The sequence below is a fragment of the Paramormyrops kingsleyae genome, chromosome 1 (genome assembly GCF_048594095.1).
Source record: "Paramormyrops kingsleyae isolate MSU_618 chromosome 1, PKINGS_0.4, whole genome shotgun sequence".
Classification (NCBI taxonomy): Eukaryota; Metazoa; Chordata; class Actinopteri; order Osteoglossiformes; family Mormyridae; genus Paramormyrops; species Paramormyrops kingsleyae.
The window spans coordinates 3,381,581-3,400,056 of record NC_132797.1 but is presented as its reverse complement, the minus strand read 5'-3'; the positions used below and the strand labels follow the sequence as shown (position 1 = coordinate 3,400,056).

The 18,476-nt window shown below is 48.7% G+C and overlaps 1 protein-coding gene across 1 annotated transcript in view; it reads left to right on the top strand.

The window, feature by feature from the left end:
- LOC111851218 (protein bicaudal D homolog 1-like) overlaps positions 1 to 18,476 on the top strand; it is a 32,524-nt gene that overhangs the window by 9,541 nt on the left and 4,507 nt on the right. The window contains exons 2-5 of the mRNA XM_072716748.1: positions 6,861 to 7,073; positions 14,344 to 14,496; positions 14,744 to 15,193; positions 17,375 to 18,469. Of these exons, the coding sequence (XP_072572849.1) occupies positions 6,861 to 7,073; positions 14,344 to 14,496; positions 14,744 to 15,193; positions 17,375 to 18,469 (1,911 nt within the window). The remainder of the gene's footprint in view (positions 1 to 6,860; positions 7,074 to 14,343; positions 14,497 to 14,743; positions 15,194 to 17,374; positions 18,470 to 18,476) is intronic.

The following is an 18,476-nucleotide window of genomic DNA, read 5'->3' as shown; positions in this document are numbered from 1 at the left end:
CAGGCCTCACATTGTGACCCCCCCAAACTATGAAGAGCAAGAGCAGGGAGGTGAAGAGAAAAATTCCAATGTATCTCTACCCATACTGTAGTTGTGTAAATAAAGGATTTCTCATTTATTTATTTTATCAGAATGTCTTTCTTGGCAACAATTCTATTGAGGGGACTCCGGGCCAACATGGTTCTCTACTCCATAATCAATCAATAAAATCAATCAATGGCACGGCTGCTATCCTGAGTTTCATTTTATGGGAGGGGTCTCTGACTCAGCCCGATCTATAATCTCGACAGAGCATCTCATTCGAGATATAGAGCGCCGCCATCATCATCTCATCCTTCATGCAGCCGCGGTGACTGGATTTCCTCTTCATTGTTGATTATGGAGCCTGACACCTGCCTTCCGGTCCCAAGTGCCTGAAGCCTCAGTGGTGGACGGTGGCCAAGCTGCACACTCAGAATGTTACCAAGTCACATTGAGGAATCATTCATTGGGCAGGCCGTGGCGATTGGACCTCCTGCGTTAAGGTGCCGTGTCCTCTCCAGCTCTGCTGCCTCTCGGCACCATGTGACCTTACGAGTGGTCACATGACCCTGGTTAAAAACACTTTGTCAAGTGACCATGTTCACGAAGAGACTTGGCGATTTGCATCCACTATTGGTGCTGCACCTCATGCAGTTTTGAGTGATGGACCAGAGAGCCGTTTTCAACAGGGTAGAGTTATGATAGCAGTGTTTATCAGAAAGCCTGTCATCTGGTCTTCCTGTAGCTCAAGTACAGCATTATGCTGACAATGCCAAAGTCTCAAGTTCAACTATATGTGAATAGTAGCCCTTTGCTATAATTTGATTTAGGAAAAATGAGTAAAGTAAGTTTCTCTGTCCATTTGTCTCACCACGTTTCCATCTCTTATGCCGTTCATCTAGGTCTCTGATTCAGTCTGCCTCTGATGAATTTTAGGTCTGCCTGTTACTCTTTGTCTGTTTATTTGACAGACGTTTCTCTATGCATGTTGACTTCAGTGATGTGTGTGTTGATGTCAGAGGTGACATCAGCATTGCGTGTTGACATTAGTGGTGTGCGTGTTGGTGTCAGAGGGTGTGCGTGTCGGCGTTTGGCCGTTTCTCTCCACACACTGTGCTGTCTCTCAGAGGATGGTTTACACAGCATATGTTCTCAGCTGTGGGGCCCAGTAACATCCCTGTAATCCTCATCCGGCCATTAAAAGAGCCAGCAGAGCAGTACATCAGGACAGGGTGCCAATAGCAAGGACAGAGTAATGTGGCTACAGATGGGATGGACTTGTCTGGGAAAGAGTCCAGTTTACTCTAATGTATGCAGGTCTACAGACCTTTTGTAGATCTATACAAAAAAGATAGTGGGCTAAATATGTAGTTTTTTCTGAGGACAAGGATAAACCAGTGACCTGGAATGAGTTGTCTCCTGCAGTGCCCAGTGCGGCGGACCGTAACGCACATTCTTTTGCCCGCGTTGCTATATCGATCCCTTTATTTTTGGGCTGGAGTCATTTGAATATCCACAGAGACACTGGCTGTAGGCTACAGGAGGAATCGGCGAGCACGGCGTCTTCCGGATTAGGCAGAGGGACGCCTTATATTTTACTCAGCCTGCAATCAACACTATGTGGCCAACCGCCTGGGCATCGCTGGGGGGGGGGGGGCTTCAGCCTCATTAAAAAAAAATCCCCCAAGTAAATGTATACTGATTAAGGGCCACTATGTGGCTCCATGGGCTACACCTCTGTGCCTGTGATTTGTTCAAGCCCAGCCTTGTAGGTCCTTCAGCAAGGCCCTTAACCCCCAGCTCCTTGGGTGCTGCAACAGGTGGCTGCCCTTCACAGATGGCTTGCTCTCATCTGTAGAGAGCAAGTCAGGGGAGGCGTAAAGAGAATTTCCACACTAGGATCAGTAAAGTATTAGTCATTATTATTAAACAGTGCGTTGTCATTCATTTTCATTAAAGTCAGATCTGCCTAGTGAAGGCTTAGCCCCCATATTCATAAATATCTGTTGTTTTTCCTGTCAAACTCAGGATCAGTTTCTGTCTGTCAGAAGGGCTTCCATGCACGTACATGCATCTGTACTGCTCAGAAGGGCGTCCGTGCGCGTACGTGCGTCTGTACTGCTCAGAAGGGCGTCCGTGCACGTACGTGCGTCTGTACTGCTCAGAAGGGCGTCCGTGCGCGTACGTGCGTCTGAACTGCTCAGAAGGCCGTCCGTGCGTCTCTACTGCTCAGAAGGCCGTCCATGTGCGTACGTGCGTCTGTACCGCTCAGAAGACCGTCCGTGCGTGTATGTGCGTCTGTACTGCTCAGAAGGCCGTCCGTCCGCGTACGTGCATCTGTACTGCTTTTACCAGCTGAGGTGTGTAGCTCACAACCCCTTGCTGAACCTCACATGTCAGGCACACTGTCAGTTACTGGCATCTTTCTGAGACACACATGCCTGAACCAGGACCCTTGAGGCCGGATCTTTCGTGCTTTGCAGCACACTGTAACTTATATTAAACACATTAGTTTATTTATAGCACTTTTTGCAGGTGATTTTGTGATTTTTCTAACAAACTCCTCTCAGCAAACTCAAAAGGGACCCCCCGTGACTTAAGGTGTCACCAAATCCCTGAAAAGGCTGTATATTTCACTGTGCTTGCGCTTTCTGTCTGGTACAGGAGGTTCTTTGCCTTTCCCGCCCACATCGATGCTGTGGCTGCTGAGGCCACGGCAGCTGATCTCCGCCCCCTTCCCCGCTGATGTGATGATACGTCACGATCTGTGATCTCGCAGGTCTCCCCTCTCCTTACATCACAGCCCACTTCATAAACTCGCCAACCATCAGGTTTTTGTTACTGGACTTTCTGATATGTCAAAATTTCCTGGCTCTTGCTGCCTGGGTCAGAATATCTACCAGACTTAAGCAACTGTGTGCATGTAGCTGCAAGCCATCGTTCCTGGCATGGTTCAACGTGATGGGAGGCTCTCCATCCATGCTTCACCTTCTCCATGCTGCTGAAATTCCCAGTGTGGTTCCACATTTCCTGAGCTAGCTGACGCTTCACCACATCCACGACCTCCACACCATGCCTCAAACACACCATTGAGATCACAGCACTGGGGCCACATTTAGAAGCCATTTTACTTCATTTAAAGCTTAGTCTCATATGTGAATAACAAGTGACATTTTACCTCATTGCCACATTCCGGGTTGCTACACGAGATTCCAGCTACATAGAACACACAAAGGCCTTTAGTCGTGGAGATTGTTCTAGAAATGAGTCATTTTACCATCTCATTGGGTCAGACACAATACATTGGATGCTGTGTGACAGTTCATTAATAATAGTGATAATAGCTGACCTTGAGATCTTTAAACGTTTCTTATTTGTCCCTAAAAACCAAAATACTAACCCTGAAACTGAATGCGGCCTCATTTCGTATTAGAGTGATGAGAGGAATTAGCTGTTATTTTTAACAAGTAATGGGATTAGGCAATGGGAACAGGACAGAGATTAACTACAGTTCCAGTATCATTTTGAGTTTGGCTGTTTCCCTCGTCATGCCTCCATGTTCAACAGGGACCCAGGGGGACCATCCCAGTGGTCATTTCTATCATAGCTGATTGCAAGGAATATGCTCACTAACGCTGAAAATTTATCTAATTAATGGATTTTACAGTAGTGGGGCACTCCGGGTAATGAAGCAGTGCGGCTCTTGCATCTGGATGAAGGGGTGGATGCCTGGTGACCAGACGGGTGTAGATCACCTTAAACAGAATCACTTTCATCAGGTGACCTGAACTGTGCAGCTGTGGGTCAACTGCCGATTATCTATAGAGCTTATTGGTCCCACCAACACAGAGTTTAAGTCTGGAAATGAAATTCAGGTCAAATTCTGTGCTCGTCCTCAGCTGTGGGGTCCCTTATTTGAATAAGAAGAAGCAGGTGGTTGCAGGAACTTCAAACCAAACACCTAGGAACTACGGTCTGTTTTCCTGGGGGGAGGGGGAGGAGGGGAGACAAAGAACAGAAGTTGATGTCTTGCTGGACTAGCTAAGCTTTGACGGAATATGACCCTTGTTTGGCTCATTTTGAAATAAATGAACTGCAATGACTATGTTAAAAACACTCATTGGGGCGATGGGGTCCATGCAAATGACTTTAATAAGATTCATGTTGTAGCAAGCAAGACTCACAGATTAGAGACAGATTACTCAAACTTCTACCGGCCTCATGTTACCTTTGACCGGCAGTTTTAATCTCCGATCCAAGACATGGATAAGAATTTATAAAAGTGACTGGCATGTGCTCTTTGCAGCACATCGCCGTGTGAGGTTAATATTTAACCTCTTAATATTTTATACTGAACGTGACGCTCCAGAGTACTCTCCCCAGAGTCCCCTTCAGAGGACCCTTCCCATAGTGACCCTCCCAACAGTCCCCTTCAGAGAACCCTTCCCATAGTGACCCTCCCCACAGTCCCCTTCAGAGAACCCTTCCCATAGTGACCCTCCCCACAGTCCCCTTCAGAGAACCCTTCCCATAGTGACCCTCCCCACAGTCCCCTTCAGAGAACCCTTCCCATAGTGACCCTCCCCACAGTCCCCTTCAGAGAACCCTTCCCATAGTGCCCTCCAGAGTACCCTCCCAACAGTCCCCTTCAGAGAACCCTTCCCGTAGTGTCCTCCAGAGTACCCTCCCAACAGTCCCCTTCAGAGAACCCTTCCCGTAGTGTCCTCCAGAGTACCCTCCCCACAGTCCCCTTCAAAGAACCCTTCCCGTAGTGTCCTCCAGAGTACCCTCCCCACAGTCCACTTCAGAGTACCCTTCCCGTAGTGCTCTCTGGAGTACCCTTCCCACAGTCCCTTTCAGACTGTCCTTCCCGTAGTGCCCTCCGGAGTGCTCTCCCCACAGTCCCCTTCAGAGGACTTTTCCCATAGCGCTCTCTGGAGTGCCCTCCCCACAGTCCCCTTCAGACTACTGTCCCCTTCAGACTACTGTCCCCTTAGTCCCCTCCCCATGGGGATATCCCCACAGCCCTCTCTTCCACTGACAAGCCAGCATTTCTTGGCTAAGGCTCATTTTTCTCCCTGTATCGAGTTAGTTTCTGTCTCAAACAGCAGGCAAATGAACACTGATGAATTGCCTCTGTAGGAGAAAAGTGCCTTGGCTGCTCATTAGCTCGTGGCCGGGGTCCTGAGCAGCGCTGTGGATTTTACACTCGTGCAGCCAATGCGAGATGCATTTATAAAAACTGCAAAACCAGCACGGGCCTCTTGCATCACAGCAGACATCCCTGGTGGTGTGATAGGGGGACACTGACTCTCCTGTTACCCCCAGCTGTAAAAATGACACAAATTGCAAATTGACTGAACTGTAGCACCGAGTGAAGAATTATGGGTATATAAATGGCCACACCCATGGCTGTATAAGAGGCACTTTGTGGCCCCCAGGTGCCATGACCCCTCCTAACCATCATCCCTCTGCAATATGACTACTTTCCAGTGACGGTCAGGATAGATGATTATAGTACAGCTTATGAGGACTTTAAGCTCTGCTGTGTGTATTTCAGGCTGCACAGTGGAATGATTCAGTGCTGGTGGCTTGTTTACGTGCCTGAATTGCTTTAGGTCCATGCTCATCATCCCCTTTCCTGCAGCCTTTGGTGTAGCCTTTCCGCCTGTCCTTGGGTCATGCTGATATACATTTTATTTAATTTCCCTTGATGGGTGTCTGTTGGCTGAGGCCTTCTTTTACCCAAATGCACTTTTTTGAGAAGCCTGGTTGTAGAGTATCATCCTCAGGACCAGCCCAAGGCTGAACTAAGCGGTAGATAAAGGTCCAGCAGCCACTGGGGGCGCCCCGACCTGATCATCCTGTCAGAATGTGGTCATTCCCACTTGGGAAGAAAGCTTCAGCGTCAGCCATGGTATCTTCCTCCTCCTCTTCCTCCCCTTCCTCTCTCTGAAAGTCTGCAATCAGCTTTTCCTTGGGAAAGCCTCTCCAGCTTCCCGTTCAACTCTCATACTGATGGAGAACCAGTGAGCTGCTAGGTGACCCTGCCGGGAATCAGAGGCGAACCGGGAGTCAGAGGCGAGCCGGGAGTCAGAGGCGAGCCGGGAGTCAGAGGCGAGCCGTGAGTCAGAGGCGAGCCGGCAGTCAGAGGCGAGCCGGGAGTCAGAGGCGAGCCGGGAGTCAGAGGCGAGCTGGGAGCCCTTAATCGGGTACCTGTGTTAGCTTGAGTAAACATTCCGTGTGAATGTCCGGCTCGCCTCTGACTCCCGGAACATATCATTCGTGAGGGCTTCACGGTGGAGTCACTTTATCGTAAATTCATCTGCATTTATGATAATAGATGGCTGTGATTGGTTGGTGCTGTGATTGGTGGATGGATGGATGGATGGATGACTAATAAGCATGGCCCTTGTGCTTGTATTTGCTGCCATAAGTACTGGTTATGTCATTCGAAACAGCCGCCAACACTGAAAGTGGCAGCAGCTCCAGGATCAGCCTGACTCTGGCGACCAGCCTCTTGGCCTTTGTCCAGCCCTGCACCACTCATCAGTCTGGAGGGAGCGTGGCGGGCGAGGTCGGGAAGGGCTCCGGTCGTGCTGTGAATGTAGCAGCGGAATAGCGTGAAACTCCATGTCATGTGACACGGCACCTGTTGCAGCATTGGCGGGAACATATCATTAGTGAGGGCTTCTGGGAAATGCATTTCACAACTGTTTACTTTTTAAGAATGTTGTGATTGGTTAGTTTTCGATGTAAGAGTGAGTCATGTGGGTGTGGTCAGCCTATCAGTCAGCCCCTCTTCACCCGGGCTCCTCCTCCTTTCTCCCTTTTACCAGGCGTTCGGGCAGGCGTACTCCACCCAGCGCAAGGTGGCGGCGGATGGCGAGACTAACGAGGAGCACCTCCTGCAGGAGTCGGCCTCCAAGGAGGCGTACTACACGAACAGGCTGCTGGAGCTGCAGGCAGAGCTGCAGCAGAACCGCGCCGTGGCGTCCAACGTGCAGGCTGAGGGCGAGCGGCTCAGCGCACTGCTGCAGGAGCTGCGTGAGGTGGGGCCCCGCCTCCCTGGGATGGGGGGGAGGGGAAATATGCGGCCAAGGTCTCCCCTCAGGGTTACGCAAGGTACCTCACCCTGGATCTAAGGGTACACCAGTCAGGGGGTGTGGCTACGGGTGCCACCCAACAGTGAGACCAAATGTACACAACCAATCATTACTGATTTTGTGGTATTCTTCCGGGACCCCCCCCATAAGAGAGAGAACTTTTACCATCACCTTTTATCCCCCCAGGGCCAGATTAAGAGTGAAGAGTATTAAGCGCAGGGTTCAATTTTAGGACCACTATTGTTCCTAATTTACATTAATGATATTGACACCAATAAATTTGCAGACGACACCAAGGTGGGTGGTGTAGCAGATACTGATCTAGCAGCTGAGAGGCTACAACAGGATCTTGATTTAATTAGCGAATGGGCTGATACATGGCAGATGAAATTTAACACAGATAAATGTAAGGTAATCCATGCAGGGAGCAGAAATATAAAGTACAGATATTTTATGGGTTCCACTGAAATAAAGGTAGTCAATTATGAGAAAGACCTCGGTGTGTATGTTGATGCTTCCATGTCCCACTCTCGCCAGTGTGGGGAAGAAATAAAAAAGGCCAATAGGATGTTGGGTTACATCTCTAGGTATGTGGAGTTTAAGTCAAGGGAGGTGATGTTACATTTATATAATTCCTTGGTAAGATTCTACCTAGAATATTGTGTGCAGGTTTGATACCTTAAGAAGGACATTGCTGCCTTAGAAAAGGTGCAACGGAGGGCTACGAGAATGATTCCTGGTCTTAGAGGAATGTCTTACGAGGAGAGGTTAGCTGAGCTGAATCTGTTTAGCCTTGAGCAAAGGAGACTAAGGGGGGACATGATCCAGGTCTATAAGATTCTAACGGGTCTGGATCAGCCAAATGGCTATTTCAGTATTAGTTTAAATACTAGAACTCGTGACCATAAGTGGAAATTAACGGGAGAACATTTTAAAACAAACTTGAGGAAGCACTTCTTTACACAGCACGTAGTTAGAGTATGGAATAGTCTTCCTGCTAGTGTAGTGGAAGCTAAAACCCCGGGTTCCTTTAAATCAGAGCTAGATAAGAGTTTAACAACTCTGAGCTATTAGTTAAGTTCTCCCCAAATGCGCTTGATGGGCCGAATGGCCTCCTCTCGTTTGTTAATTTCTTATGTTCTTATGCTCTCCTGGGCAACAGCACACGTGACGTGAAGAAATCCTGAAATGCATCAACCACAGAGAAAATTCACATGGGCTTTTCAGTGGAACAACGTACACTCATGTTAAAAGATTAACGATTAAATCACATTAACGCCTTAACAGATATTTGTGATTGGGAAGGTTGGGGGTTATGGGGAGTCACCCTGTCTGGTGAAAACACTACAAAACAAAAACAGACCTTGAGGGGTCAAAAAAAATAAAAGGATAACTAATGGTAGAAAACAAAGGATTAGGGACCAGAAGCAGGTTGGTAGACAGGAAAAGAACTAAACACAACTAACATACATCATATTCTGGCAACATACAAACTTTGCAGACATCTAACACTCAATGAACCACTAGCAAACTAAACAGAGGCAGAGACTTAAATACAGAGGGGTAACTAGACTAACAAGGGGCAGGTGAGGGTTGGGAAAACAGGTCACAGGTGAAACTAATAATTAACTCAAGGAACTAAAACTAAGAACTAACCAAGAAACAAGGAAAACAGAATCTAACACTGGGAATAACAAAAACCAATAAAACACAACTAAGGCTCCAAACAAAAAACCAAAACTGGACAAATACAAAAATCACCAGACACAGGAACTAGAAAAACTCATACAAATGAAACACAACAACAGAGGAGGCAGGATTCAAACACATGACAGAGGGGATCACAGACAACCACAGGATCAGTGAGTTGAGCCATGCAGCTAACAGAGAGCAGGGGAAAACACAAAGACTGACAACACGAGGGACAGGATGACCAGCGACACCTGCTGGCCAAATGGGGAAGGGTCACAGAGTGGGCATGGGGCTGACCCTGACAATATGAGATATATTCAGCTGTATATAATCTATACATAAGTGACACGGTCACAGTGATGTTGATGTGCTGTGCAATATAAGCACAATGTGTAAAAGACCTGAGACATGTACCGACAATTTAGACAGTATGAGCTGAGTGTAAACAGTACTCATGGGATTATGGGCACAATATGCAGTGTGCATGACAGTACACAGTGTGCACAGTGTGATGTCAGTGTGACGTCTCCCTCCAAACCTTTCTGGAATGCCCATCCGTGGATGGCGACGGGGCAGATAAATCTCATTAACAACGCAGCATTAGGGGAGCTGAGCTTTATAGAATACGAGGCTGTTAAATGGCAAAGGTGTTTCCTCCCTAATGAAACTGTAAGTGGGCGCAGTGATTCCCTGTTACTCACTCTGAGTGGGCCTTGGCACTCCCCAAATATGCCAGGCTCTGAGCCGGGTGATCGACAGAAACTGACTGAATGGAGAATGCCATCTTGCCGTGGGGGTGCCTGAGTGTGTGGCAGAATCAGCCAGGGGGGGGGTGCAGGGTGGGGGTCAGCTGGAGGGCACAGGCCCAGGGCACAGCGGGGTCACGCTCAGACAGCACGGCCCCCCATTGTGAGGCGCAAATCCGGCAGTAAGCTGGGGAACAGAGAAAGGGCCTGAGCTCGCACATTGGGGGGGGTAACGTGCCGACGCCCCAGCCCCCCCCCCCCCCCAAATTCCAACCCCGTGTGCTGTTCCAGCAGCCTTTTACCCAGGGGGGTTAACCTGACCTCTTGGTTCAGGGAAGAGAATGAACCAGGCAAAGGTCAGAAACAAGGAAGGAATATCAGCACACAGCGGGGAATATCCGTGCTAACATTTAGCACCCGTCGTTTGGTCCAGCAGGCACTCTTATACGTGACAGAAGGGAGAGATCAAGGCCACTGATCCCTATACCAAATGAACAGCAGACATTGCGCTGTGAGGACACCTGGAGGCAGGGAGGAGTTTCTGCCCTGGCTGGGGGCAGGCTCTGCTGTAAGATAAGTAGAACGCAAATATAAGTGTGCTGCTGGAAAGTGGGCGGGGCCACGCTGACCTGCAGCCTCAACAGAGGGCGGGGCCACGCTGACCTGCAGCCTCAGCAGAGGGCGGGGCCACGCTGACCTGCAGCCTCAACAGAGGGCGGGGCCACGCTGACCTGCAGCCTCAGCAGAGGGCGGGGCCACGCTGACCTGCAGCCTCAACAGAGGGCGGGGCCACGCTGACCTGCAGCCTCAGCACAGTGCAGATCGGTGCCGTAGCCCAGACCATGGGTCTGTGTGTATGAGCCCAAGGCCAGTCCTGAGTGCGTAGGCCTGCGAAGAAGAGACACACAGGGGGTCTGTCCTGGGGGAGGCCCCACCCTCCCCACCACCCTGTACAGGAAGAAGGAGGGCGGACATTGGGCTAAATATGGGGGAATAGCAGAAAATATTTGGGTATTATTTTAATATGCGCACTTGTGTACCTGTTTTACTCATGTACCTGGTTTACTCGTGTGCCTGGTTTACTCGTGTGCCTGTTTTACTCGTGTGCCTGGTTTACTCGTGTGCATGGTTTACTCGTGTGCCTGTTTTACTCGTGTGCCTGTTTTACTCGTGTGCCTGTTTTACATCATCTTCCATTGTTGAAGACCAGTTCCAATACCCAAGAACAGGATTACAGAAGACAGTAAAAATCCCCGGATGTCGTTCTTGTTCCACCCCAAATATCAAGGATTCATCAGTTGGCTCCCATGATTCATTACATCTCAAGATCGTTCTAGGGAGGCGAGTTAGCAAGAATGCTCGTCACGAATGCTTGTACGATCTTTGCATTCTTGAGATTGAGAAACACTTTTTGTCACTGAAGATTTCAGAATGAGTCTCTTACTCTTTTTTTGTTTCTGTTCTGGATTTCCTGTTGAATGGCCTCATTGTCCTGGCTGTCACTTATTAAGGTGAGACAGTGATTGATCGGACTGCTTAACTAGTACCAGAAGTTGTTAGCAGTGGTTTATGTGCCTCGAGATGCAGTTTATTTTGTTAACCAAAAGTCTTTGCTCCGGCTTTGTTGCAGAAAGCAGCTCATTAAAGTCAACAAACGTTAATAAATGAGAGTGTGAGCCAAAGTGTTCAGCAGCTAAATGTGTGTCTGGGGTGTGTCTGGGATATTTATATTTGCAGTGTGGTTTGCAGGGACTCAGTGACCTCATCCAGGGGCTCAGGCTTTGCTCTCTGCAGTAGCCAATGGCAGGGATCTGCTCACTGCACCCACACTGTTAGCCTGAATGGGCACCTGGAGGACCTGCTGGCCATTCTCCACAAAGCATCGCCATGCAAGCAATACTGTTTTATTGGAAATTCAGGCTACTGTAAGTACTAGAGTAAAACAGAATTACCTCTCCCCAGATCGAGGGCTGTAGCAGCAACTTCTGATCACTTGTGAAACTTTATTAATTGATTTAATTGGGCTTCAAAAACACAGTCATACATTAATTGGGGAATAATTCTTAATGGACTCGTTCATTTAAAAGAACAAAATCATTTAAGAACATCGGGTAATTATTCTTCATCATAACAGTGACAAACGACACATTTAATAACAAAGAATAATGTGTGCCTTCTGCCGGGAGATTTGAAGCAACAATTTTGATATTTCATGTTTAATAAACCATTGAAATATTTAAACTGTGTACATTTAAGCAATTCGCTTACCCGACAGCCCAATCAAACGTAATTAATACCGTTAAAGTACGTTCATGATAAAAGTCGCTATAGATTCTTCGATGGACTGGTGTGTTTTCTTTGTATTCTAAAAACTAATGTTTTGCTACAGTTTTCAAGTTAGTTCATGCATGTATGGAGGGAAGGGGCATCATGGTCAGCACTGTCGCCTCACACCTCCGGGACCAGGGTTTGAGTCTCCACCATGAATCCATGTGTGTGAAGTTTGCATGTTCACTCCGTGTCATTGTGGGGCTTTCTCCAGGTACAGTGGTATCTTGGTTTGCGAGCATAATTCATTCCGGTGTTACGCCAAAAAAGGCATCCCTGCCTTAGAATGCATGCCGGTGTTCCGACGAGTTGAGCTTTTAAGGGTTTTTTGGGGGTTAGGGTTAGAGTTTTACGGGTTTTTGGGGCTATTGATTAGCACTATGGTAGCCTTATTCGACAAAGTAGCTCAACTCGTTTCAGATCAGCGACCAATCGGTCATTTAGAGACAGGCATGCATTCTACGGCAGGGATGCCTTTTCCGGCATAACACCGGAAACATGCTTGTAATCCAAAGCGCTCGTATATGAAAGCGAATTTTCGCATTAGAAATAATGGAAATTGATGATTCGTTCCACAACCCAAAAATATTCATATAAAAATGATTAATATAAAAATATTATAAAGCAAAAATACATAAAACAAATTAATCTGCACTTTACCTTTGAAAAGAATCGTGGATGGTGTGAGGGAGACGAGAGAGAGGAGAAGAGGAGGGTTATTTTGTAGGACGACTTTCACTGTAACTAACAGAGTCACTGCTATCTGTTGGTTCACTGGAATCTTTTTCTTTTTGTGCGACTTTAACAAGGAACCTATCCAATGACAGCCGCTTCTGCCTCCTTTTCGATTTTGCGGAAATGTGGACATTGCATTGTCATCAAACAGATTCATCGCTTGGACTGCTACACCCTTATTCGTGTGGTGCTTTTATACTAAATTTTGACTATCTGAGTGAGGGACGCCGACTGAGACCGAACACGGTAGCCGATTACCCACAATCCCGCAGCGAGAGAGAGAGAAGAACCATTGGCTCAGTTGTGATCACGTGACGCTAGGTAGACAAAGCATATATGTAATACTCGTATTGCAAGACCTCGCTCGTTTATCAAGTTAGAATTTATTAAAAAAAATTGCTCGTCTTGCAAAACACTCGCAGACCAAGTTACTCGCAATCCAAGGTTTTACTGTACTCTGGTTTCCCCCCTGCAATCCAAAGACATGCTGAGGTTAATTGGAGTTACTAAATCGCCCGTAGGCATGAATGGTGTGTGAGTGACTGGAGTGTGAGTGAGCCCTGTGATGGGTTGGCATCCTGTCCTGGGTTATTCCCTGCCTTGTGCCCATGACAAGCAGTTACAGAAAATGGATGGATTTACGGAGGGAATGTTTTTGTGCTGAGAGGTCAGTTGGTTTGCCAGCGCCCGATGAAATCGCTTCATAATCACCACATGGATTATTTATGGCTGCGATTATGGCGCTCTGATTGATTAAATGTGTGCAGCAGGCCAGAGGGGCAAGCTGCCCCAGCGCGTAGCAGCGTCCAGTCTCCCACCCCAGGATGGCATTCCGCAGAGCCCCCCAGCCGCTATTCTCCTTACCCCTCCCTCTGTCTCGGCTCTTGCAGACCCCACAAAGTGTTTATTCTCTGTTTCCGTAATTATTAACAGCCCATGCAGTTTTTGTGCTGATTTTCTGATTCCTTGCCATGGGGACCAATATGTTTCAAAGGGTCGTGAGTGTTTGAGCTTCAATTCAAGCCCATTATCTGTATTTTTCAGTGGGTGTGATGGAGGGGAAGCTGTTTTCCTGTTGTTGAGGCTACAGCAGCAAGGTGTCATGGGAGCTGTAGTTCATTCAGTGGCTTCAGTGTCCCTGAGGGGCAAACAGCTGATATTGTTCAATATAGACAAGCGATGGACAAAATGATGCTTCATGAACCATTTGCTGTATTTCTTGACCCCACTAGATGGCGCTCTTGGTTAGCTTTGGGGCATGCCTTTGTGCCCTTTTTTGAAGGGAGAGCATCATATAGTGTAGTCAGAAAATACAGCAAATGGTTCATGAAGCACCATTTTGTCCATCACTCATACAGAAGTAATTAAGCTTGAGGTGCTTGTATCAATACAGTGATAGCACGTGCATTTTAAATGGATTAGGGACAATATGGAAAACGTTGTGTGAGTGTAATCAATAAAAAAAAAGCCTGCTCAGTTTTCCGTATGTGTGTGTCTGTGAAGGGCTTGGCTTCAAAGGGTTGCTTCAGGTTAGACACATTTAATAAGAAAGACAGTTGTGGTCAGACTTTTTTAATCTTTAGAATAAAAGGAGTTCATGTTTTCATGAACGAGAGAGGTGTAGCTGTAGCTGTAACTGATGCATGCTTTTGAGCCCATAGGCGCCTGGTCTGCATGAGTCAAAGCCTCCCTTATCTTTCCTGTGCTTTTCCCAGAGTAACGAGATGCTGGAGCTCCAGAGGAACCGGATGAAGGACGAGATCCGCGAGTACAAGTTCCGGGAGGCACGGTCGCTGCAGGACTACAGCGAGCTGGAGGAGGAGAACATCATGCTACAGAAGCTGGTGTCCACGCTGAAGCAGAACCAGGTCAGAGCCCGGCCCACAGACAGGGAGACGGACCTGTCCAGAGGCCCACATACCCTCACTGCTATCCAGAGGTGGATAGTTCAGGTCCAGAAAGTAAAAATCCAGATCAAGATTTTATATCAAACAACCAGTTGAGTACTCTTTGTGCTCAACTGGTTGGTTGAAACAAAATCTTGGTCTAGATTTGTAATCTCTGGACCTGATCCACCCACCCCTGCTACTGTCCCCCTCCTGTACTCTCCCTTAGGTGGAGTTCGAGGGCCTGAAGCATGAGATGAAGGTCCTGGAGGAGGAGACAGAGCTTCTGCAGAGTCAGCTGGAGGAGGCCCTGCGGCTGAAGCAGATCTCAGAGACACAGCTGGAGGAGGCGTTAGATGCACTGAAGAGCGAGTGCGAGCAGAAGAACAGCCTGCGCAAGGAGCTGGCGCACTGCATGAGCCTCAGCGACAGCGTGTACGGAACCCACCTGGCCCTTGCCGACGGCCTTAAGTTTGCTGAAGAGGCAGCGACCAACGGTACAGCCGCCACCGGCTCGCCCAACAACCAGGACAGCAACAAGTGTAACGGGCACACGGCCAAGGTCAACGGCGACTACCGAGCAGCCGGCCGGAAGGGCGAGACCGCCAACCTCGTGTCGGACCTCTTCAGTGAGCTCAACCTCTCTGAGATGCAGAAGCTCAAGCAACAGCTACTGCAGGTGAGCTAGTAAGGGAGGTAAGGGTCAAGGGTCATAGGTGATGTATTTCTCAACTAGACAGAAGCCAGTTGTGCTGTAAAGTGACCTTTTCACTTCATCAGATCCTCGCTATTGAACATCCAGGATGTCCAGACAAAATAAATGTATTGATTTTTTTCATCTAGAATATCTTCCCAACATGCCTACCTAGATTCACCATTCCTGACTGGTTTATTTTCTTCACACTCTACAGATTACATGGGGCAGAATAGCTGGTGCTGATTGGTCTATTTACATCCTATAGGTCACACGGTGCATAGAAGCTGGTTCTGATTGGTCTGTTTGTGAACTATGTCAATATGCAGGCTAGTGCTGATTCGTCCACCTGCTTTCCTCTCCTTGTCCGCTTTCACAAGGTGTTCATTCGGTGTAATTTTTTTTCCCTGAAACCAGTTTAGCGCAGATCACACCCCACAGCCGACTTTAGCGCAAACCATGCCCAGCAACTGTGACAAAGCACAACATAGAGCTCTGAAGAAACCTCAAGATCAATTTCATTGGACAGTATGACAATGCTCATCCAAACTGTAGCGCAAATGTATCCCAACAAAGAAGGTCACCCCAGACAAGAATAACTGAATTTAATTAATAGCAAATATTAATTTGGCTCAGATATGGAAGAAAGAGCAACCATATGATTTAAGATGGAATTTGTTATGTGGTGGCGATTTATTTGCTTCACTACTAAATCCAATGATATTTGTTTGACATGCAAATTCAGATGATGCTACATAAGATACAATCTCAATTGTTAATTAAAAGTGATGAAATTTCCTTTCATTAATATAATAAAATGTTCAGGGTAAAAGTCAATTTCTGGAACAGTATGAGCAACACATTTTACCAACGAAAGAACAAAAGTACATTGATAAATCAATGTAATACATCAATTATGATAAAATGTATTTGGGATGTTTACCTTCTCATATTTTTTTTATTTAAAACATTATAGATATTTTAAAAACATATAACATTTTATAGACCAAGGAAGGTTCTACGGAGCATGGGAGTCTTCTACGGAGCAGGGGGGTGTTCTACGGAGCAGGGGAGTCTTCTACGGAGCAGGGGGGTGTTCTACGGAGCATGGGAGTGTTCTACGGAGCAGGGGGGTGTTCTATGGTGCAGGGGGTGTTCTATGGAGCAGGGGGGTGTTCTATGGTGCAGGGGGGTGTTCTATGAAGCAGGGGGTGTTCTACGGAGCAGGGGAGTCTTCTACAGAGCAGGGGAGTGTTCTACGGAGCAGGGTGGTGTTCTATGGTGCAGGGGGTGTTCTACGGAGCAGGGGGGTGTTCTATGGTGCAGGGGGGTGTTCTATGAAGCCGGGGGTGTTCTACGGAGCAGAGGGGTGTTCTACGAAGCAGGGGGTGTTCTACGGGAGCAGGGGAGTGTTAAGAACGTTCATCTTTCATGGGACACCTTTCACAGTGGGCCATGTCAGAAAACATGTTGAGTATCTGGAGCATATTGACCCCCCACATCGATCAAGGTTACAAAAGAGCTGTGGGCTGTGCCAAAGCACAGTCAGGGGGGATGTCATCTTTGGGCACAATCGAGTACCCAACAGGTCATAGAAACCTTACTTCAGGCCGTTTCCCATGGCTCTGATGTCGTCTCTTCACAGCCGGGCCGTGTGCCTTTAAGACCTGCAGAAATGCCTTGTGTGTGACTGGATCATCTTAGAGGAAAATGCTCTTTCCTTTTAGCACTGAAAGCCAAGGGGTTGACCATGGCTGGTCGCTGCTCTTTACTCCTGTCCTCCGTTTGCTCATAGTTGTATAACAGCGGTCGTCAGCCAGTCGATCGCCAAAACATTTTTAGTTGACCATGACACAACTTCCAATCCCCCCATGCCCTGTTTGGCGAAACATACCAAGCCCCCCCCCCACTCTCCCCGGTTAAAAAATATGCCAATATAATGTCCTGGGGCAGCATGAAAATCTATGGGGATTCTCTGCTCACGCTCTCACCTCGTGGACTATAATAGATCAATGGGTAGTATACCTTGTTATTAAGTGCAGGGAACGGTGGCAATAGTTGGAATTGTAGATCGCTGTGTTCTAAATTTCCATATGATTGGATGGCTCGTTAGGAGCATTAGCATACAGGAAGTGATGCATTAACGATGTGTCTGCCCCAACGCAGGTGGAGCGGGAGAAAGCCCTGCTGCTGACGAACCTGCAGGAGTCGCAGACGCAGCTGGAGCATACGCAGGGAGCCCTGACGGAGGAGCATGAGCGCGTGCACCAGCTGACGGAGCATGTCGATGCCATGCGGCGTCTGCACTGTGACAAGGAGGTGACAGAGTGCGAGAAGGCAGCCAACGGCCACACGCACCTGGACGACACCCACGGCCTGGAGGTGCTGGAGTGCAAGTACAAGGTGGCCGTGACGGAAGTTATTGACCTGAAGGCGGAGCTCAAGAACCTCAAGGAGAAGTATAACCAGTGCGTGGAGGGCCAGGCGGAGGAGCGAGCTCGCGGAGAGGCCCGGCTGCAGGTGCTGGACGACCAGGTGAGCAGGCTGGAGCAGAGCTGCCGCGAGAGCCAGCAGCGCATCATCAGTCTGGAGGGCGAACTGCGGAGCATGACCATGGCAGCTGGCGAGAACCAGGCCCTTCTGAACGCTGCCCAGGACGAGCTGGTGACCTTCAGCGAGGAGCTGGCGCAGCTCTACCACCACGTCTGCCTGTGCAACAACGAGACGCCCAACCGCGTCATGCTCGACTACTACCGGCAGGGCCGGGCCGCCCGGGGGGGCAGCCTTAAGGGCCCCGAGGACCCGCGTGTCCTGCTCTCCCCCCGCCTTGCACGTCGCCTGGCCGCCGCCTCGCCTCCTGAACCCCGAGGCGATTCCCCATCCAAAGACCCCCCCACAAACAGCAGCAAGGACCTGCAATCGAGTCCTGCCCGTACCCCCATGGGCTCGCCGGTCATCAGCATCTCCCCCTCGCCATCGCCGACGCCCGCCACCCATGAACCCGGCGCCGACCCGCGTCGGGAGCCCATGAATGTTTGCAACCTGAATGCCATCGTGCGCGACCAGATCAAGCACCTGCAGCGTGCCGTCGACCGCTCACTGCAGCTGTCCCGGCAGCGGGCCGCTGCCCGCGAGCTCGCACCCGCATTCGACAAGGACAAGGAGGCCTGCATGGAGGAAATCCTCAAGCTGAAATCCCTGCTGAGCACCAAGCGCGAGCAAATTGCCACACTCAGGATCATCCTCAAGGCCAATAAGCAGGTGAGCC